Here is a 25,230-nt window from a genome sequence, read left to right on the forward strand (position 1 = left end):
GCGAGGACCGTCGGTCCGTTCCAAATTTTTTATACGATCATTTTGAAGCTCCTATACGACCTTCTCCTTTTGAAATACTGGCAACACTGCTTTATCACTTTCCGATTGTGATGTGTTTGAAATACTACTAATATAACTAATACACACACACACACACTTATATATATTTATACAATATTATAATCTCGTTGCGTGTCTGCATCCTTCTCTTCTCAACTACCAAAGTCCCTAACATATTCGTACACATTCACACAAACCCCGAACTCTTACTCGCACGATCATTCGCCTCACTACCGCTATCTATCTATATATATATATATATATATATACATTATTATATATAATTTTTTACTAGGAAAATTATTTCGTTTTTTGTTATTATTATTAGTAGTGGAAGTAATATATTATCATCATCATCATAATCATCATAATAATTTATTATTATTATTATCATTATTTTAATTATTGTTGTTGTTTTACACGCCAATACACGGTTTTCGTCGAAACCAGTGCCGTTTCGAATTCACTAGTTCGAGTTTGATTGCTTCTCGTGTCTCGCCGAACCATGGTTTAAAACTCGTAGGGTCCACTCGTGAATTATAGTACGCGCGCGCCTGTTCCGTGTAGTTTATACGCGCAGATGGACCACGTCTCGTATAGAGTGGAGACGACGCAGCAGGACAATACTAACAACAACAACAAAAACGAAGACGACGGCGACGGTAAGCCCGACAATTGAGTCTTAAGCTTCAGTAAACGGAAATCAAACGATTGTGTGCGGTCATGGCTTTATCGTTGCTCTACAATGGGTTTTAAACAATATTAAAAAATTACTTTTCTACCTATGTAGTAAAATTTGTTACTATGATATTAGTTGTTTATTATTTTTGTTTCGATGAAAATAAAACCATCCATGCATTTGATTTGAGCTTTCACATACTATTCATCCAGTTCAAGCCTTATTTAGATGTATGTGTATTTTATAGCCTTAACACTAGATTTGTACACTTGGCTATTTCTCATCAATCGATATGATATATTTCTTTTGACAATACTGTGATTATACTTGACAAGTAGTGACTCAGATCTTGCCTGCTAGATCATTGGCTTATTTTTTTGGTCATTAATAAATAAAACATTATAATTAAATCTCTCATTTTAGTAGGCGTTAGTTGATTTTAATTTAACATGTAGGTAAATCAAGTATTACATCAGTTTTGTATTTTATACATTACCTAGGTTATTACCTGCTTACTTATAAATTCTTATTGTGCTCACCTAAGATTAATCAACTTTATTTAAATTAAATCTGTATTGTTGATTTTACCTACTTAATACCTATATGTATGATTACCATCATTTAAATTAAAAAGTCAATAGTAACATTTTGGGATGGATCGAGAGCATTCATATTGTCCATCTGATTTTTAAAATTATTCAAGGAACATCGAAAGACGTCAGATTACTAATCTGATTATCCATCAAATTTATTAAAGAATTCGCGAATAATAAGTAATTATCATTATTAATATAATTATAACCCTTTATTTTGAACCTTTACAATGAAAATGAATCAGCAGAGCTCTTCGAAAATAACTTCAACAATACACTGTCTAATCCACTGTTTTGATTATTTCATAAATCTAAATATTATTTAACAATATATCTATAATCTTTATCTATCTCGATATCTATATATCTATTAACTTTCTTAGTAGATTTAAAAAGTAACTCAACATTATTCCTTCTATAGAATATAAATAATACAACTTAAGAATGAAAATATATCTTGGACTTAATTGATAACTTCTCCACTGTTAAATATTATAAAAAGGAGCGTTTTAGATTTTGAATATAATATTCTAAACTAGTAATTTTATTCAAGGAAATAATTTGTAAATTGCAATTTATAGTTAAAAATCTAATTCTACACTTATATACTTACTAGGGTAGGGTTATTAGTAGGGTTCAAAAGTTGTTGCACTCCATGTTTTTTTTGGAGAGAGGTTTATTAGATTTATTATTAAGTAAGCTTTAAATAAAACATATTTTTGCATATTTAGCGATTTTGTAATTTTAAGAGCATATTTTTCAATTTAACATAGGTATTTGATGATTATATGTTTTAATTTGACATTAAAAATAAAACAATACTTTATGGGTACCAACCTAATATATATTTAATTAATTTACCCTTAGAATTTTTACCAGGTACTTATTATTGTATCATGTTTTATAAAATTCCATAAAATTTTCTGGGAATTTTCCATTTTCATCAATAAATACGTGTTTAGTAAAATACCTAATAAAATATGAAAATATTTGTATTTATAAAAATTGAGAATAAAAATGAATAGAAGTGCATAGGTATTTGTACTATTATAGGTACATCTCGAGGTACATGCATATTTAGTATTTTTTACGTGCATTAAGTTCTGAACCCTACTTATTAAGTGCCTAATAAATTATCAAATTTTCACCAGCGATTTATCAAATCTAACCTTCAAATTATTAATAAATTCTAAATTTTATATATATATATTTTTAATCAAAGTAAATGTAAATAAACCTATATCTTGCTTCATTGCCTAATTAGTTTCTTATTTATTTTGTTGTTTTTAATACCTACCTACTTATTTTATGTATGCCACCATCAAAATATGTGGAAATGAAAAGGCACTCGGTATGACATTTTGGAGCATAGCCAATATCTCATTCTGAATTCTTGTAGTCTTAAATATATCTTAGACTGATCAATGATATCTTTATATTAAACAGATTGAAAGTAGTTAGAGTGACTAAAGGTGATAATTTTCATTTAACAATTAAAATTGTGGCTCTAAGAATCTTATAATCTTAAATTATTTTTACGTTAAATATTTCTATTTACTTAAGATAATACTTTAAAAAAAAAAATAGTAATATTTGTTATTATACTTCATTATTTCATAATTGTGTTTAATAATACTATATTTTTAAATTTAAAAATGTCAATAAATTTCAGCTGATAATAAAATATTTTGAAGGTAATACTTTAAAAAATATTAATATAATAAAATATATATGTTACCAGTGCTGACGTTAATTAAGGAATAACTAGTCAAAAACAATATTTCCGATAAAATTAGACAACAAATGATATTGATTGGAAATAATGTTAATGACCATTATTTTCAGGCAATGATGCATTTAGAACTATTTACTAGGTAATGACAATAATCCCGAGCAATTTTAGACGTAATTCATAAAAATTTTGAATCAACTATTTGTTTGTTGAATTAGAAATGACCTTGTATTGTAAAATCGGTTTATAAATGTTGACAAATTGAAAAATTATCAACATTAGACATTAAGGTAATTCCCTAGTCATAGTAGTAAATAATATGTTAACAAAATATTCGATTTTTACAACATTGTCTATGTTGTCAGTAGAGCTGTATTAAGGGGGAGGGGCTAAGGGGGCATTTGCCCCTGGGCGCTACAGTTTACTAAAATCAAGGGATGTCTCAAGCTTGATAAATCGCTGTTGGTGACTTCTCAACTTATACTTATACGCCAAAAAGCTTAACACGGCCCTGGTTGTCAGTTTATACCTCTAGGCATTTATGTTATTACCTAATTTTTATCATTGGTGATACCATTTTTATTATTTTTTCTGCCGTTCCGACTATTTAATTAAATTAAATATTTATCTTATTTTTTTTTTCATATGGCACTATGTCCGGTAGTAGGCATGAAGGCCTAGTTCGGACGCCTATTTGGCAGAATTTTTATTTGGGCACCCGTAGGTTTCTGCCATGCCCCGGAGTGGGGGATGGTGGCACTTGTTCTACGGACACCGTGACTTGCCCGGAAAAAAATGTCGCCCGATGGTCAAGGATCGAATCAGGTCTGGCTGAGCCACAGCCAACGCGTTAGACCGCTCGGCCACCTCATCCCCATTTATCTTATAAGTTATAACAGTCCCTGATTTTATGACTTGTTTATTTTTTTGGTTTTGAAATTAAATACAAATTAAATTACTTGTTTATAATAATAATTTATATAATTTAATAATTTTAGGAAGAATTAAGATTTGAATCAAAGATGGTATTTATTTTATAATGGATAGTCCTAGTTCAACAACTGGTGGTCGTCGAAGGCTTCCCACTACACATTATGCTGAAGACCAAGCATTTGACCAAATAGCAAAAGAAGTAAGTAAATTGATAGTATTGTATTTTAAAACTTTTAATTTTAAACTATTTTTGCACCTTTTAGTTTTAATTTAGAATGTTTATTTTTATAATTTTATTTTTAATTATTTAAGGTAAGGATGTATATTATTATAATTATAATGCTAAAAGTCATCTCATAGTTTGATACTGTTATTAATTTTATCAACTTTATGTGCATTTAGATAATGCACCTATTCTAATGTTATAATATACGTTAAACAGAAATACAGAATATAATATAAATTGTGTATTATACATTAGATTAAAATACTATCACTACCTGCAACTGTTGGTTCTATTGTATGCATAGCAATTTTGTGTTATTTTGTGTTATTTTACAATATTTTAATTTTTTAGAGAGTTATAAGTACATATACTCTATTCAAAATAAGACCGTGACCCGGCGGCGACCAGTTTTTGTCGGGTGGCGGTCAGACTCCATTCATGAGCATCGATCACGTAACCGAGGCTCTGGTGGCTCCTATAGAACAAAAGCCACGCCCATGCGCACAACTCGGCCGCCTGGTCACGGTCTTATTTTGAATAGAGTATAGATACTGTGTAATTTATGAATGATCATAACTCGCCAAAATATCATTATTATAGTTTGAATTTATATATTTTTACATATCATTACTGAGTAGGTATATTTTGTAGTCTTATGAAAGGCTAGGTTGTGCAAGTAAAAAATATTTATAATTCATTCATAGACTAGATTTTTCTCTTACTTATTTAAGAATATTTCATGAGTAGGGCCCAGATTTATATGCAATGAAAATCTATAAAATATGCAGATTCATATCATAAATATGCAAAATTGTTTTTTTTTTTTACAAATAAATAAACTTTACAGTTTTGAGTAAAATATTACCCAATCTAAATATATGTGTAAAAAAGTTTATTTAAAAAAATGCAAATAAATTTTTTTAATGTCATACACAGGAGTTAAAGTGGGGGGGGGGACGCAGGAGGACTCGGTCCCCTTACCTCTGACGGCGGTTAAAAAGCGTCCCCTTTAACAAATTAGGATTTTATACATTAGACATTATACATAAAATTATATATGGAACGCTTAAAACTTTTTGGAAACATTAGTCCCCTCTGGAATTTTTTCCCACTTTAACCTCTGGTCATACAGTATGTGTACATATACTGTTGTCTAATTTAGTCGCGTAATTATAAATTTACCTATAAAATATCCAATATTTTTTGTTATTTGTCAATAACTTATTGATGTACATTATTATTGGTTATTTATAATCAACAGTAGGTATTTGTATAGATGTAAATGTGACTATTTTAATGAACAAAGATAGAATTATAATGATAATTATTGTAGGATATGCAAAATTGATGCAACTATTGAAAAATATACAATTAAAATGTATTTTCATTCAAATATGCAAAAATATGTAAAAAAAATTAACCATATAATCTACACATTATGAAATGTTGACATTTATAATCAAAATTATTCTTGGTGAATTGTAGAAGAATATGCATATAAATCCAAGCCCTAATCATGGGTTATGGAACTAAAGCACTAGGTGGAGACAACATTTTTGAGTGTGATTTTCTCTTAAGTTACTGTTTTCTTAATAAGGCGACTAATATTATAAGCAGAGAAAGTTTGGATACTTGTGATCTTAACCATAACATATTTTCCAATTTTTTTACAACATGTTTGGGCATCAAAAATTATATATGTATTGTAAGAGGTATACAATATGATTATGTTATAATTATGTACTCTCATTATTTCAGAAAGTATAAATGTTACTTGTTATTAAAAATCAACATTATTAAAAGTATATATATTTTTAAATATTTTTTACTCTTAACATTTTTTAATTTTGTTACTTTTTTGAATGACAAAATACAGTTTTAATTTTATATTCCAAAGCATAATATTATTTTAAGTATTTTAATACATAAAAATCAAATTTAGGACGTGTAGTTTATGTAACTAAAGTATTTAAAGTTTAGATGAGCAATGTGGAGTGGTATGTGATCACCCTGCAAAATGTTAGTCCACTTCTCCGCTCATCTAAACTTTAAATACTTTAGCTTTTCGTTTCTCAACCTTTTTAGTGTTGTAACTCCCAAAATAGTATAAAATATGGTGATAACTTTGCAACCCTCCCTATTGAATTAGATACAAATTTGAACAGTAAAAATATCCTATCATTAACCAAACAAAAAATACTATTTTGAACAACAATTTATAAATACCACGTGTAGTAATTTAAACTTGTCATAGATAAATTTTATGTTATATTTAAACTAGTGTTTTTTTATTTTAGGACCAATGTGATCCCTAGTGATCACGACCCCCTCGGTTGAGAAACACTGATTTAGCTACTTAAACTAATTTGTATATATCAGTAGGCTTAGATAGCTATTCTAGCTAGGAATGCTTTAATTAATAATAATAAAAAAAAAGCTACTTATACTACTCATCCTAAATTTGATTTTTATCAAAATACTTAAAAAAATATTCTGATTTCAAAAATGAAATTAAAACTGTATGTTAAATTAAAAAAAGTAAAAACTTAAAAAATTATAAGATGAGTGTCCTTCATTAAGTAGGACGACCAGAAAAAAAAAAATAGGGGACTTGATCTTTTTTTAATTTAACTGTCATTTATTTTGAATTAAATTACTAAATATTTAATGTCTTAATGGTAACTGTAACTTATAAAAATAATAAAATAATCTTTTTTGAATATTTGAATACAATTTAAAAATTATAAATATTTTTTGTTATTTATTAGTATTAACTACTGTCCATGAATAATATAAAGGCAAATATTCTTCAGATAAATATGCTTTAAAAGTTTTCTATCTCCCAACAAAACATTATGAATGCTGGGCGCTATATTAATTTTTATGATCTTAAAATAGTTTTTTTGTTGATCATATTTTTGAGGTAGTTAAAAAAAAATTGTTTACAAATCAACCAAGTTAGAGAAAATAATGTTTTTTAATTTCTAAGAATAATAGTTAATAGTTATGTTATCTAGGAAACACACAAATCCCATGCTTTAATCAATCTCAATTGAAACGCTGATCTTTTTGTGACAATCTGTGAATATCTTATTATTATTGGAGCTTTTAAAAAAAAAAATTTCAGAGCATTTCAACCTTGATTGTTAATTTAAAAAATAAATTATTTTATTACACACTTTTTTTATTAACTGTTCAAATTGACATCCGTTATTTGTTACTATGACTTGAAGTTTTTTAATCCAAGCATTCTTAACATTTTCTAATGTCTCAAGTAAGAAATTTTGGGACATACTGTATATATTTTGTAAATTTAATGCACATAAAAATAAAATTTGTCGTTAATTGTAGGCATCAAATTTTAATTACTTTATCTCCTAATCCTGAAGAGAATGCAGTTAATTATTATGAGCATTTTACAGCTGTAAATTTTAAAGTGGTTAAACTTCCTTCAAAATTAAAATATAAATACAATGCCTAAGAGATGCCAAGATAATAATCTTATATTTAAATTTTTTAATAGGTCAATTCTTTCTAATTTTAAAAATAACAGATTAAAATTTATTATTGTGGACTTAAAATTTGTTATGTTGTACATTTTTAAGATTTAAGCAACAAAATATCTTAATTGATTAAAAATTGTTTTCACTAATACTTATTTAGGTTTGCATCTTTACTGTATTTTATTGATTTTAGAAGTTTACAAACTGTGTAGTATACAAAATGCTATCTGGTGGTTTGTAAGGCCAAATAGTGGTTTGGTTAATACATTTATTTTTAATTTATCAATATTTGTTGTAGAAAATAGCGTATTCAGGTTGTGGCTATGGATGCATCATCCACATTAGTCGGAATCGCCAAAGCTATGAGTATGAAATTTAGACATTAGTTTTGTTTTGTGATGTAGACCCCCCCCCTTAGATAAGATATTTTAAAATTCAACTCCTACAAAGGTTAAAAAGGATGAAAACGAAAAAAATCACCTAGCCGGAACCACTGAAGCTACGAGTATGAAATTTAGTCAATAGTTTAATTTTATTATGCAAAAAAATCCCTAAGAAGAGATTTTTTTAAATTCAACCCCTACAGGAGTTAAAAGGGATGAAAATGGGTTCAGCTAGTAAGTTATATATATATATATATAAATGGATTTCTGTCTGTTTATCCTTTATGTATTCCAATTCCAATTGGTGGACCGATTACGACGAAATTTGTTATGGTTATAATTACAGTATTCATCCAAGCGTGGTTATTGGAAAAATGGATAAATTATGCACACATTGTAGAGCATTCAAATTTAAGAATGAGGCATCAGGTATGTGCTGTGTTGGAGGAGAAGTAAAATTTCCAGAATTACATACCATTCCAATTGCTGGACCGATTTCAACAAAATTAATTGGTAAAGAGATTTATTAGACCTATTAGCAGAATATATGCTAAGTTAAAAAGTGATAGGCTCAAGTACCATTCAATTGAATGTTTGAATTGTAAGACTTTTCTCGGTAATACGAATAAATTTACATCATGATAAACTAAATTGAATATTGAATATCGTTATAAGATTATTGTTTGGTATATTTTAACTGTTATGTATCTATATGTATAAAAATATACTGCTAGCATAATCACAAGAAACGAATTTAACTCACAGTTTGAGACGTAATATTATAAGAGGTAGAATTTTATAGGCATATTTGATTTCAAAATTTCTCCGATTAGAATGTTATCTTACAATTTGTCTTCGAAATATTAAAATATACTGATTATTGTTAGCCAATTTCTGGTCGTTACCCATATTGTTTATTGTTATATATAAACTGATAAAAAAAAATTAAACGTAACACAAAAAACTGCCCACTGGCGAAGCCTGGTTATTATTCAGCTAGTCATTAAGAGGAGGCGTGATACTCATATGTGTTGTCTTAGTCTTACAAGTGTGTAACATACCAATTTTTATGCTCAGCAGATCACGTTTAGCTATACGTTAGTTTGAAAATTGGAGTGGATTGACCTTTTATACAATTTAAAGACAAGAATATTATTTCGACGACCAAACTAACTTTTTGCTATATTTTAATTTTGAAGCGAGTTATAAGTATTTTAAGATGTACAAAAAATTTACTATTTTAAAATACTTATAATTCGCTTCAAAATTAAAATATAATAAAATGCCCATGGTCGTCTAAATAATATTCTTGCCTTTAAATTTTATAAAAGGTCAATCCACTCTAATTTTCAAACTAATGGAGCTAAACGTGATCTGCTGAGTGTAAAATTTGGTATGTTATGCACTTGTAAGACGGAGACAACATATATGTACCTATGTATCACGTCCTCTTAATATCATTTTTCCTGAAAATATGTACCCCTCTCCATCCTTCCCGTCGTATTAGAAAAAAACTTAGAGGTATAGTTTATAATATTTCTTTAACAGAAGTTTTAAAAAATAATAATGACCCAAGTTTTTTTGACGAGGTTGGGGGCAAAATATTTTTGCTCCTGAAATTCCAAAAAAATATGAAATAATATTTTTTTTGTAAATTATAATTATATTGTACTATTTTTTGTACATTATTACTGTTATCTTGGATCTATGAAAATACGTAGATAATTCATAATTGTCAACACATATCTTACGCATCGATACTTTTGCGCTAACTTCAAACTTTCATGTGTATTTTTTCACTGAAATTTCATAATTTTTTAATGTAAAAAAATAGGCGTATTAAAAACTTATATTATTATATTTTACCATCTTATTACTTTGTTTATTTGAAATTTAAATATTAAACACAATTTTGTACCATCTGGTACGTAATAAGCATACGTGATGAGTGGAATTTTGGGAGGCTTTGGTTTAGATTAGTTATTATTATTCGCGATTTTTGATGATACATAAATTTAGGGTGTTATATAACTAACTATATAACAATGATAAGTTATAATTGCTAAAACTTAATACCTACCTAACTACTTGTTTTACAATATTATATACGATGTATTTAAATTTATTAAATATATCTTTAAAAATATTAGGCCATAAAATATCACATTTTTCGTATAACATAATAAATTATTAACCATATTATAACGTTATCAGTTTATCACTTATCATGCATCAAATTTACTTCATCCGAGCACCTAGACCTGTAAGTGTAATATTTAGCTTCTGGTGCCCAACCGGTTTCCAGAGTTCGCTACGTACACCTAGTACGGTTATATTTTATATGCCGTATTGCTTCTTAATTTTTCATTACATACAATACTATGTTATATCAACAGGTGTGCGTCTGTGTACGTGTTTGTGTTATGTAGTTCGCATTCTTTTAGTTATATCTTTGTCGTTATTTTAGATGCGTTTTAAAATAATTTAAAATAGTTTTTATTTATTTATTTAAAAATAGACTATAGCATGATATTTAAAATACGTGGTAAACTAAGTCTCGTTTATCCGTTTATGTGTATTAAGCCAACTTTTTGAAGCATTCATATTCAAAGTAATACAAATCTATATCTGGTATTTAAACATTTATACTCCATCATCGCAAAGTTTAAAATATACTTAACTTTATAGGTTTATATCTAATATAAAATATAAATTATATTTAATAGATTTTAGTGTTGACTTTTTAATATTAATAAAATGTATTATGTTATAGTGTTAGTTTTCAATAATTACCTAAAAAGTACAACAAAATATATAAAATTGTTTTTACACTAAATTTCTGAATGTCAATTATAAAATGTTTTACTGCAGATAAACATATTAAACTGCATATCTTTTTTTTTATGTTTTAAAATAATTCACCAATATTTTAACATTTTATAAGTGGTATATTTTGGTTCCTAGTTTCTTCAAACTATATGTATATTAAACTTGTCAAGTTAAACATTAGCTTCATTATAGAATATTAAAACAATCAATACTAATCTAAATTTTTTGAAATCATTTATTCTGATCACTTTATGTATGTTTCGTATGTTTTAAGTAATTAAAAATATTGGTACTTGTGTTTGTATGCGGTGATCTAAGTATGAAAATCAGTGTTAATAGTCGACAAAAATAAATAATTTATAGATGTTATAATAAACATTTTTTATATTTAATATAAATAAATATTAAACTAGGTACCTATAATAATAATTAAATATCATATATTTTACCATTATCTTACAGATCATTGGATATTATCTTTGTATAATTTTAATTCGTATTATTATCCTAACAAGCCTCATATATTAAAATATCTCTAACTTTTACGTTTATAATATTGTCTTTGAACCTTTACACATTAATTCAAAATCACGTGATTTCTTATGAAGATTATCATACGTTATATCTTTATTTTATCTAAAATTTGTTTTAAACAAATATATTGAAATTGCAGGTAACAAAATAAAAATTAAAAAACTTAATTTTACTATTCTTAAAAAAACAACAGAATTGTACAATTTAATGTAAAAATATAAATACTTAAAATACTAAAATTGTAACAAAAAAAAATTTTTTTATGAACGTCTCACCAGCGTGTGTTCTCTGTCTCGCGAAAGACACGTTTGAGATCAACTGTTCGGTGTTCCTATTTTGTTAAATGAACTTTAATGATAGAGTAAGCTGATCTATTATCAAACTTAATGGTAAACACATATTATATTACCTATCTCATGATTTTCTACGTTGTATTAATTTTCAAGCGAGTTATAAGTAAGTACCTAAAGTATTAAAATTTAAAAATTCTCATAGGTTAATAATTTTAAAATAATTATAGTTTCGTACTCTAAAAAATTCATCCTTACTAGCTGTATATTGAACATTAGTTGAGGATATATCACAATTTTATAGTATAATATATGTGGTGACTTTTTCGAGAAATTCTCTGATCGTTCTCACAATAACTATTTTTCGTTTGTTTTTATGAAAAATTACTTTTAGTGTAGACTTGTCCATTATCAATTATTATTACTCATTACTAGTTTTTTTTTTTTTGTTCAAAAAAAAACCCCTCCTAACGATGTATATAATATATATATATGTAATAAACCGATAAGATATCAAATCAATATAAGGTATGTGACTGTGTACCTGCATGAGAACTTGAAATACTATTATTTTTTATTTCTTCGTATAAGTGTTCGTACCTATACATTTCTAACCCGATAAAAAATATTTCAAAGAAATAACTTTTGATGTTTAAAATACTGAGTTCTTATTTTTAATTTTTTAATTTTTGTCAATATACGTTATACAAACATATAGGTATAATAGGTATATACATACTTATATACAAGTCGACATACATATGTTAACATATATGTAGTTAAATATGTACGTCATACACTCATACATATCTACATATCGCTATGCATTTCTCAGAAATACATTTTATTTTATACACTTTGTTTAAAATGTATGTTTGTATTGCTTTTTATTATGTATACAGTACTTAGCTTTGTATACAGTTGTTGTTTAATAGAACTTATCGCGAACTTAAATTTATCAATCATCTTGATTCACAAGATAAACCGTTTTTATTTCAAAATATTTGCATAATTCAATTTGTTTTGTCGATTATAAGTCTATAATATTATAAAATAAAGAATGTCGTTATAACAAAAAAAAATTAATATCATTTTTATTTTATCTCGTGATAAATAAATTCAGTAAGAATTATCTGTAAGCATATGAAAGTAACTTAGGTATAGTATTTAGTATATTTTATGTTTTTTTTTCATTTTTTTTTCATTTTTAATCATTTTTAATCATGATAATTGTTTATTCATTAATTTATTTGACTACAACAATATGAACGTCAATTTAATGTACTATAATATACAATGGATTTTTTTGTTTTTTTTTTCTACATCCAATACCTTTTAAAAAACCCGTTACGTTTTTAATAATTTACTGTACCTGTATACCTATAGAGTAATTGTGCATATGTTATGAATTTTACTCGTATGTATAAGCCGTTAAAATTAATTGTTATGATGTAATACATATTGCTTAGGTATGTTTGATTACGTTTATTTTAATTCTGACTCGTTTCGACGCTAATGGTGGCCTAAGTGAAAAAATTCCAAACACATTAGTACTATAAGTAGTATATATTTTATCTTGTTAATATAACAATTAATAAGAAATATAGTTCATATAATTTGTTTTGAAAATAAGATTACTTATTTATGTAGGCATACTAAGAGTAGGTACAACTACAACTTTACTGTTCTTCAAATGCGTATTGCTACGTTGTTTATAACAACTGTGTATTTGAATTCAAATTATTTATTCAATTAAATTATTGTAAGCTACATACAGTTTAACCAAATATTTATTTTAACAAGTTACAATTATAAAAATGTCTATCTAAAGCTCAAAAAGTTTTTTATGGCAATAAATGTAGGTATATATTGCATTCTTACTTACGAATTAAAGTACTTAAACTGAAAGTTAGTAGGTATAAAATAAGTATAGACTCTCTCCCTATTATTATAGTCTTGGTAGCTACCTATAAAAATTAGATTGAAAAATATACTACGAAGATAACTTTTCAGCGAGTTGCCTTATTTTCAGAAGCAATAATTTCCAAATTTTGAACAGAAAATAGTGATGGTGGATTGGTGGTTACCTAGTTTGTGTTAAATTATACTTTAATCTTGAATAAATATGTTATAAACTTATAACCATTAAATATAAACTGTATCTCGATCAGTTATTAATTTTCATTTATTTTGAATGGCGTTGCAGTGACTTACTTGTATACGATTAATATTACTTTTACTTGTGGGCTGTGGTTTACTGCTACCTACTATTATCTATGAGTAATGTACCTGCTAAAGGTTTTTCCTTTCGTATATTTGACTATTCAATTATCGGATGTGAGACGCGTCATTATTTCGAGGCATAGGTATTATACTATTTATGTGTTTAAAGTTATAAATATTCGTTGTGCATACAATTTATCATTTAGTTACCTACGTAAAAAGTAACTCATAACTTAAGAATACTTTGAACTTTGAAATTCAAGATATGACTTATTTTTTTAGTTTGTCTAAATTAGAATTTTTAATTTTTTCTGACTCGCGAACGTATAAAATCTATTATAGTCACGTACTAACACAATTTATAAGCGATCCACTTAACCATCATACATAATAAATTTGTATTATGCAAAAATATAAAAGTACAATATTTCTTTGGTATTTATCCTAGTTACATTCATATGCACGAAATTAAGAGGACGCCACACCCATATTTTTTAGTTACAGTAAATCAATATAAATATAGACCATACAGTATGCCTTGGAGGCTTGGAATGAATTAATAATTTCAAATTTTAAAAAATATTTATTATTTAGCTGCCGTATTAAATTGTTCTTGTATATTAAACTTAAAAAACTGCACATTGTTGCATCGATAAGTAAATATAGTTTGTATTCATCCGTATATTATTTATCGGTAAATATACGGTGTACACTATGCTATTTAATTACTTATGTTCTTAATAAACTAATATAATAATGTACCAATAAAAATCTATAATAAAACTAAATGACTAATATGCTCAAGTGCTCAACGTATTAAAGGTGCACTAAGTGTGAGACCAAGACCACTGCAAACAGCTGATGTCTTGAATAAATTATTATATTTTGATGCATGTTGTATTATTTTAATATACGTGTTTAAATATTTGATATATATTAATTGTTTAAATACATAGTTGACATAGCCGAGCTTCTGATTTTTGAATTTAATGAATTGTTATTTGGTATCTATAACATAACCATATATACGTGTATAAAAATGTTACGATAGGTACTAGTACTACGATAGTGAATGTATATTTGTGAGTAAATCACATTCTGCCAGTGGTAATTAAGTTTATGACATCACCAACTGGTTTTTCTACTAATAGCTAATACCTAACCAATAAATTGTTTGAATATTTATTAGATTTTTCTGTTTTGTAGTCTGTAAACGTACATAATAGGAAACAATTGGTATACAAATATTAAGGTCACAAAAATATCTTTGAAAATTATTTATGGTAGATAAAATTATTGTTATATTAGAAGTAGTAGTAGTAGTAATAGCAGTACCTAGTAATAGTAGTAGTATTAGTATTGGTAGTAGTACTATTGTAGTAGTAATAGTATATTACCAATATTAAAGATAACATTGATCTGTTTCACTTTGAATTTTTCCCTATCGAACAAATATTAAATATTAAATATACCTATATAAAAATATATATATAAATGTAGCTTTTGATATTACCTACTTAATCTATTCGTTTAAATTGGAATAAAAAAAATGCAGTGCTTTTATTTTTAATATTATTATAATGCATAGGTATCCTTATGTATCTAACTATACTTAAAACGATTAGGTACTGAGCACTGGTAAAGGGGTAACCAACTAACATTTATTGATAAGAATAATAAATTATACTATTTTATTGACGGTCGAGAAGAACATGAACACGGATATTAAGTAGATATAATAATAGTTAAATATTATTACTTTATTAAAACTTTCAATTGCCCATAACTTATTATATTTTAGAAAACCAATATCAATATTAACTCACCTCACACCAAAATAAAGATCATACTTATGGTATGATATAGATATATCTGTTATCTATAGCTGTATAATTCAAGGTATTTCTTATATATTTTTTTAAAGTTTGAAGTGTATCATCGACTAAATATTCTTTCATTTTGTTGAAGTTCGAAATCTGGCAACCCAATTATTAGTTATAAAATGTAAAATACAATTAAAATGTACAATATTTTAATGGTCAGTTAACTATAAACACCTTTACTAAAATAAGTGAATTCTTTTCTTTTAATAGGATGTTAACTAACTATCTCCACTATACACATATATACATATTTATTTTCTCTCTGATGGACGCACGCAACATAAGTACCAAATTGCGTTTTGGCTGAACATTAGCTTTGATATAAAAGTTATTCGAATATCGATCTATTATAAAACTTAAAGTTAAAAACATTGCCTTTGTTTGTACTCTGGTATTTTTATGGTATTTTAAATTGTATGCACTATGCAAGTTTTGCGAGTAATACTCATATTTCTTATATTACATTTTTTATCATGTACAATTTTCCGTGCATAGTTACATGTATATTTTATCTTTTTAGGTCCTATAACCTTCGATCTCTTGTGATGACGAATAAAATTATACGTAATAAGTTAATTATTTGGAAGGACTAGGTACATAAATTGGGAAAATATGAAACATGAAAAAAATCTAGAATTGTTATTTTAATAAACTGTACATCAAGGAAATGATATAATAAAGGAAGGATATTTTCAAAGATTAATATTATAGTCTCAGAATGATATTTTTCTATATAGAACAGTAAAATTATAATGCGAAATCGTATTTTTCGGGAATAGTAGAATAAATTAATATATTTTTTTTAAATATTTTACCTCGTGAACATTTTCCGGTAAACAACCGTCCTGTCCTATCCAGTCCTATATGCTTTATTTTTTCTATTAATATAATGTTCGATTAATACGGATCCGCGTGGATAATGTACTCAAAAATGTTGTACAGATTTATACAGTCCTAAGCGATATTTTCCTAATTTATACTATTACTGTAAAATACGGTTCCGCGTTATTATTTTACTGTTTTGTATTTTCCTTTGTTAATTCTGCTGTTTAGAAAAATATCATTCCATTATTATACCATTCTTTTAAAGTATCTTTCACTAAAAGAAATCTAGTCCGAATAATTATCTACCTGAAAAGTACGGTTCCATATGAATATTTTCATCATTTATATGTGCTTCCAATTTTCGATGTACCATCATATATGTCGTGAAACTTTTGACTTTATTTTATTTTCAGCAAAATCGTTTTTGCGAAAAATCCAATAAAAACAAAATACGTTTCTGTTTTATAGCATCTAAAAAAAAAAAAAAAAAATGTTTATCTGGCTTTGGCTATATCTTCATTCTTCTACCTTTACTCATTTATCCTATTTTATAATATCAATTATGTGGTAAGCTATACAATATATTAAGTATACTTGTATTATGTTAGTACTTATATTTTGTTTTGATGGAGTACTTAAATGAACTTACTATGATATCACGGAATAATAATTATATTTAATATTATTATTGTTTTTTTTTTTTGCTCTTAATTAAAATTAAAATTTTAATTTATACTTAATTGTTAGTTTATTATTTATTTAGCTAAAGATACATCAAATTGAGAATTTAACATGAATATTACGCATGTATATATAAATCAAACTCAGGATAGTTTAAATGATCAACCATTAGATACTAAATTACTTGTCAATGTGCCTATTGAACTTAATACATCTAATTCTACGTTTGCATCAAATAAAGAGTCCTCATCACTCATTAACTCTGACAGTATTAATGACGATAGGGATGCGGTGGTGAATATCTTAAACAACGAGACTCCATATGAATATTCTAATGTTCTTCAATCGTCTCAATTGATACTAGATAATAATGAATCATATTCTTGTCACATATGTGTTAATAATAATGCCGCTCTAAATTCAGTATGTGACACTATTAATACTGATGCAATTCGTTCAGTATGCTGCAATGCTAATACAAATTATACTTATTCTTCGTCAAATGATGAGGAACGTTATTGTGGATATTCTATTGCTGATATCAATGATTTCGATGAGCTATCAGATAATATTTTAAATGATCGTCTAACTAGTCCACTTAGGGAAAAAATAAGGGTACAAACTAATGGCTCTAGTCATGACTATAATTCCAATGGTGATTCTGAAGCTGGAGGAATTGTAACTTTTCTGGACAAGCGTAATAATAAAGTACGTATTAGTATAATTATGATTAACTTGCTGGTTACTTGGATAGTAAATTCTAATATTGATGTTAGACTTTAAAACTAGTTATTTTATTTTACGTTTACATTTTGTTCGTTTTTTATGTTTACTAACAGTGTATAAGTACTGCACATATATTTTAGGAAGTACGTGATGTGATATTCATATAGTTAAACTGTTTATCGCAAATATTTAAAATATTAAAGATTTTTTAATTTAAATATTTTTATTTTGTTTCAGGCGGAAGCTCGTCTAGCTGCAAGACGTCAAGCTCGTGCTGAAGCTAGAGAAATTCGTATGCGAGAGATTGAACGGCAACAAAAAGAAGCCGAAGAAAATGCAGACAAAGCTTTTGACATGCATGCAGCAGGCAAGTAAAAAATAAACTTTCATATCATTCTCTGTATGTATGCTGTTCTTATTAGGCATAGGGTATTTTCTAACTCACGTTAGGTATACCAGATTTTGTAGGTATCTATGCTACTTTTAACAGTACATTTAATGTTGCTGAACGAATATTGTTACTAAATAGTAAATACTACAAATATAGGCACAATTCATTGTCTTTATTCTAAACTATACTCCTATTCTTAAATGTTTTCCAAATTTTGTTTAATGGATGTTACATAATCCAAAATCAATGAAATACGTTGTTCTACCCTTAACACACCGAAAAAAATATTCAGCCTGTTCCAAAATCTAAGAAAGATTCTTCTAAGAAAACTAGTTTAATATTTGCTTTCAGTTAAAAAATTTGACCAAGTAGTCAACAAGTATTGGATGTCATCGAAAACTTTTTTGAGCAAATATTTTGTATTTTACTCATTGCATATAGTTCAATTACAGGGAGACAATTTTCCAGAGCCATATATTGAAAAAACTTTCTCATTCATGGACAATTTTTATTTGATTTGTCAAATAGTTACCCAAATTAGAACTTATATTATACGATACAGAGAATAGCCTTTGTGCGTGTTTTTAATCGTGTACGTTAGATATGACTTAGGTTTGGATTTCGGAAAATATTAGCAACAATCTAACCTAACCAAACAAAACAGTTTGCATTTTGTCCCATCGGACAAATCGTATTGCGACGGAACAGCATGGTCATAATAGACATCGCATTCGCCGTATTCATTTAGGACACTTAAATACATCATAAAGTATCATAAATAGCATAAGTAAACATAACATTATTCATAATAAGTAACATAACATTATTCATAATAGTAACATAAAATAAAACAATTTTCATAATATCATAAAATATCAAGGCAACATAATTAATAACATAATACATAATTAAATCATAAATATCATAAAGAATGACAAATTTTTTTTTTTTAAAGATTATAATGATCCAAAACAAAGACAAAAAAATGATTTTTTAATTTAATTTAACATCTTAGTCCTTGGTTGTAAAATTACATAATTAAATACCTTCGCGCCTTTTGTCGTATTAATCAATTACTCTAAAGACAGGTTTATTCGATTCACGTGGTTCACACGCCTTTTCTATTGTCCAAAGCATTTAATTACCAATATGAATTTATTGAAGAGCGCTACGCCGTACTTTGTGTGTGTCCATAGTGTTGCCAAACGCCAAAGTGACGTTGGGGTTGAATTTGAATATGCTAGTTTTGGTAAGATGTGACTTAGCTTCGCCTACGGACTCCTTTAAGTTAATAGAAGGTTCCTCTTAAGTTTTGTTTTAGTCATTTCGTAATATTTAAGATACGTAACTATACACTTATTTTATAAGCATCTGAAGTTCAATTTTGTCAAAATGTGTCAAATTCTCTAAAAATTGCAAATTATTTTGTAGTTAAATATTTAGGAAATGTATAGCTAACCTTGAAAATTTAATGTAAAGTTCTTCATAATTAGTTCATACTTACTTAAATCAATAATTCTCAAAAATATATTTGCACAAATTTTCTTCATTAACATTTATATAATTCAAATAAATGTAATAATCAGGGTTCTTAATAAGTTCATGCCCTAAAAAATGACTAAATAAATATTCTTTTATGCACTAAAAACTGGAAAAATATGCATTAACAATCTTTAACTATTCACAAAAAAAATGTATAAACATTTTTTGATATACTAAGAATTATAAAATGTAGTAAAAATTTAACTTATAAAACTCTGCAGTTTCATACAAAAATAAAAATAAATTTATAAAATACTAAGATTTTGTAAACATGTTTGGAAAAATAAATAAGAATTAATTCAAGTGTTTATTAATTTAATTTTTTTTAAACTTTTATGAAAAATGATTTTGCTTAATTCACATGAATTTACATTATTAATATGGCTAGTAACTCCAAAAACTATATGCCTTGACACCCAAAATATGCAGTATTAAATATTAAATTTTTATTGTCATTGTTATGAAACGGATTTGTATCTCACTTAGCATGTACATGTTTTTTGATGTAGCAAAAAAACATAGAAATGCATGAACTTACGAGCCCTGGTAATAATGTGTCACTAAAGTAAATTAAAGAATATTAAAGAGGAGATAAATGAAAATAATTTTTAATTTAGATTATTATATGCAATTCTATAAGTATTTAACTAACTAATTTTTAAGGTTATTCATTTTTATTTATTTGAGTACCACTTTATACTCTATTACATATTGTTTGGTTTGTGATAAGTGACACTTCAAAGTTTTATGATTAAGTTCCTGTAATTAAATTATTATTTGATTAAGATATAAAATACTTTGTTTAAATATTTAGGTATGTTGAACAATATTTATTATATTATTTAAATTTATCTTTTAGATGGATCTATAGCAAATCGAGTATCACGAGTAGCTGCTAGTACCAGTCCTAGAGCAGCCAGTTCGGTACATAATACTAACAGTTACCAATCTAGTCGACGTAATTCAGTTGATTCTCTTGATGAATCTACTCCTAACTTTCGAGATTTTAGGGTATGACTGAGTTGTGTGATTCTAAATATTTCAAGAAATAATTAATAATCAAATTTTTAGATGGAATTAAAAGACTTAGAAGAAAAGTTTCGAAAAGCTATGGTACAAAATGCTCAACTTGACAATGAAAAGGCAGCTGTCACATATATGGTAGAATTGTATAAAGACAAGTACACCGATATTGAAGAAGAACTTATGCATATAAAAGTATTTAGAATTATTTTAAAGTTATTAAGCATTTTTTTTTTTAAATATTGTTTGTTTAACTTATTTTTAGCGAGAACATAAAGAAAGTTGTAGGGAAAACGAAAAATTAAAACGTTTATTGGCTACTCAAAAACTAGAATCTATAACACTTCAACAAGAACTAGAAGAACGTGATAAACTTATTGAGGTAAATTAACATTATAATCTAATGTTTGATTAAATTTTTTTTTTTTGCCTACATTATTAGTTTTTCCTTCATTATTTTACTAATAATATTTTAATAACCAAAATTCTTTTGGTAAATTTTTTTTATAAGATTTATATTCTTAGTTAAAAATTGGGTAATTTTTACTATACTGCAGTATTATTTCGTCACTACCAGTGAAATTTATTCAATGTTAACAAATATTAATTTAAAGTTACTTGTAATTAACTTTGAACAATGAAAAAAATTATCAAATCAGTATTACAACAAACAATTATTACTAACCACAACCAAAATAATATGATTAATTTGGTTCAAGCAATTTAAAGAATAAATAATTATAATAATTATAATTTTAGGAAAAAGGATTAGTAATCATCAGCACAGAACAAGAATGTTGGAGTGAGAGTGACCAATGCAATACTAAAATAAAACGTGCTTTAGTTTCTGTCGAAAATGCTCAATTGTTACAAGACGCAGGAGAAGGCTGTTTAGGTATGTATATAAATATTAAATTAGATATATTATTAGTTTTTTTCACTCTCTTATTTAATTGGTCAAAGTATTTAAATGTGGTTATTTGTATTGAGATGTAATACCTACAAAATATAGGTCAAATACTCTAGTCAGTTAAACTTATTTATAACAAGGTCTCGGAACTTCAGAAGTTGTAGGAGTTAGCAGATCAAGCTAGAAATCCATTCTAAATAATAACAAGTTTAAAAATCGAAAAATTGAAAATGTTTATTTTTAAGAAAAAATTCATATTTTTTAATGTTAACTAAAAAAAAAAATTGTTGTTTTTATGTTATGATTTATGTTGTATTATAATGAATTACACAACTTGAACTTAATAAATATTTAAAATATGTATTTTTATCAATACAATTTTGATACCAGTTATATTTTTTAGTCTGCTAATTAAGATCTCAACTTGCAACCAGTTTTCCACTTATAAAATCTTTATATTTCATTTATTTAATAAAACAATCTTTAATTCAGTAATATTCAATAATAAAACAATGCTAATAAATGTTAAAATGTTAATACATATTTTATAGTTTTATTTTTTCTTATTTTGTAATTATAGAAAAAAATCTACTTTTTTGGTCTATTTTAGCTCTGATATACAATACATGATACTAATAATTCTAATTTTATTTTAAAAAATATTGAGTAACTACTTAAAAAAACTATTTAGAAATTAGCAATATGGTATTACTCTGCATACGATACATATACAATGATACACTAAATTATTAATAATTTCTGCTTCAATATTTGTGGCCATTAGCATTAAATTTAATATAATACTAAAAAATACTTAAATATACATATAAAAATGAATAATTATAGTTATTAGTTTTGAAATCTTATAATAATTGGAAAAGTTGTGTTGCTTTGAAAAAATGTATGGTGCTTACTTCTTTGTCTGGATTATGACCAAGATTTGTTTCAATATCATAGCTTAAGTTCAGTTCTTCTCTTGTATATATATTCTTTTTTAAATCATTTATTGATATAATTTTTTTGTGATTATTTAGATGTACGACTCAAAAAGTTTACTGAAGAACGCAACAGCTATATAAATGAAATTAACCAGCTCAAATTAGAGTTGCAAGAGGCCAAACGTCATAGTGATAACCATTACAATGGTACAGACTCAGACGATTTAGAAGATGCCCAAAGTAAGAGTGTCAAAGTGTTAATAGTAATTTAAAAAGTAATAGTAATATATTTTAATGATTCAATTTTTTTATTTTTTTTATAGAAGAAACTAATAAAGTTCTTAGTGATTATAAATTCAAGTGGCAAAAGGCTGAACAAGATATTTCTACATTACAAGCAAATGTAAATTAATTAATTAGTACTCATTATTTTATTTACTATGTTAATTTTATCTGACATTGATTAACATAATAATATTTAATTTCAGGTTGCTAGACTTGAGAGTCAAGTTATTAGATATAAAACAGCTTCTGAAGCATCTGAAAAAGCTGAAGATGAACTAAAATTGGAAAAACGAAAACTACAGCGTGAGGTATTAAATTTTGTTTGCGAAATATTTTACATTAAAACCTTTAAATTAAACATATAATGTATAGTATGATAATATTTATTTTATTAATAAATAGTGATAAATATATTTAATTTAACATTTTACTTAACCTCAACCTTTAATAAATACATAATATAGTAGCTAAATAAATAATAATAATTTATAGTATTTTTTTTTACTTAATGGACATTTTATTTTGTTTTAGCTTCGAGAAGCTCAAGCCAAAGTTGAAGAATTGGAGACATCCAATATGCATTTGTTAAAACGCTTTGATAAATTAAAGAATGCCAAATCTAGTTTATTAAAAGATTTATAATAGACTATGTTATTCTCTACCGAACAAAATTAAAAGTAATCTGAAAGTACTAGAAAAGCAACCATTCATATAATTTATTAATTTTATTTATTTTATTAGATGCGACTTGCTGTAGAATAATTATACATTCATCATCAGTGTCACATCGCACAATTGATAATGGGAAGATGTGCAAAACAGGACAAGAAACATAAAATAATTTACAATATAATTAATTAGTATATAATTTTTAAATAATTAAATTTATATTAATAAATATTTAATAACAAAATACTAATAATTATAGAAAAATATAATTACTGTGTAAAAATTGTTTTATTTTAATTGAAATTACAATCTAACATTATCATTTTATAACTGTTTTATTTTATATTAAGTATATTTAATTATCATTTTATTTTGAAATAATAAAATTCTTTATTTTTGTTGAATTTACTATTGTTCCAAAGCTATCAACCAATCATCCAACTTTTATTGATGGTAAAATATGTTTTTATTATTAATTCTTCTATATAAGTTGAACCTTATTAAATCAATGTAAGTTGCTCACTTTATGTATAATTTATTATTGAATATTTTGTGTAGCATATGTTCTATAGATAATCAACTGTAAATTTTAAATTTACTTTTCCTAAACATGAATTTTTATAAACATCATTACTAGAGCCCGGATTTATATACATTTGCATGTTCGTACTAAGTGTGCACAGGTCTATGGGGGTTTAAAATATGGTTCATATCACACCGAATATAAATACCAAATTTTATATTGCATATTTTGCATATTTTGAGGGTTTTTGCATATTTGTTCATAAATGCATATGTCATGCATATTTAATAGGTTTTTAATAAATAAATAATTTTAATTTACAATAAATTTTGAAATTATCTCAATGTATGAGAATATGAGATCGGAGCACGAATAGATATGATCGGTATTAACCATAGACCTTATTACTAGTATATAGACCTTATACTAAACATACGTAGTACGTACACGACTCGGGTCCCGGCATGCCATGTTGTTATCATTCTATAAATAATCACATCATGTATTCGCGTATCGTTATAGTCGGAAATTCCCGGCCGATCGTACGTCAATGTATTTGTCCGCGGTAGTGAATGTTCATACCGTTTTTAAAAAAAAGACAAAATGCCAAAAACTTAAATTTTCAAAAATGTTATTTTAAATGATTTATATTTTTTTTTAAGTTTTCTATTAGTTTTTTAAGAGTAACTTCAAATGATCTAAAATATTTATTTTATATCATATGTATATATTTTATTATAATATTTATTTTATTTATAAATGATTTGAAATAAAGATCAGTGGATATAATCATTTTTTTTTTGTTTTTGATAAAATATTAGAATTTTCTTTGGTGTAAAAGTGTGGTTT

The 25,230-nt window shown here is 25.9% G+C and overlaps 2 protein-coding genes across 3 annotated transcripts in view; one reads left to right on the forward strand and one right to left on the reverse strand.

The window, feature by feature from the left end:
* LOC107162178 (TBP-related factor-like) overlaps positions 1–17,164 on the reverse strand; it is a 42,127-nt gene extending 24,963 nt beyond the window's left edge. The window contains exon 1 of the mRNA XM_089218015.1: positions 17,000–17,164. Within this exon, the coding sequence (XP_089074141.1) occupies positions 17,000–17,069 (70 nt within the window). The 5' untranslated portion in view covers positions 17,070–17,164. The remainder of the gene's footprint in view (positions 1–16,999) is intronic.
* Positions 314–24,262, forward strand: LOC107162191 (leucine-rich repeat flightless-interacting protein 2). 2 transcript variants are annotated; one of them, XM_089218014.1, is made up of 12 exons: positions 314–722; positions 4,063–4,196; positions 18,338–18,467; positions 20,893–21,044; positions 21,105–21,251; positions 21,322–21,438; positions 21,816–21,951; positions 23,001–23,144; positions 23,228–23,307; positions 23,393–23,497; positions 23,721–23,866; positions 23,931–24,262. In XM_089218014.1, the coding sequence occupies exons 2-11, from the start codon at positions 4,104–4,106 to the stop codon at positions 23,829–23,831; spliced, it is 1,215 nt and encodes a 404-aa protein (XP_089074140.1). In that variant the 5' UTR covers positions 314–722; positions 4,063–4,103; the 3' UTR covers positions 23,832–23,866; positions 23,931–24,262. The 2 variants fall into 2 exon arrangements, with proteins under 2 accessions (XP_089074140.1, XP_015364462.1); XM_015508976.2 differs by lacking the exons at positions 314–722; positions 4,063–4,196 and adding an exon at positions 17,471–18,082.
* The last annotated feature ends 968 nt before the right edge of the window (positions 24,263–25,230 follow it).

Source organism: Diuraphis noxia, unplaced genomic scaffold, assembly GCF_037042655.1.
Source record: "Diuraphis noxia isolate RWA-SAM2 unplaced genomic scaffold, SU_Dnox_SAM2 contig0001, whole genome shotgun sequence".
In the NCBI taxonomy this organism is placed as follows: Eukaryota; Metazoa; Arthropoda; class Insecta; order Hemiptera; family Aphididae; genus Diuraphis; species Diuraphis noxia.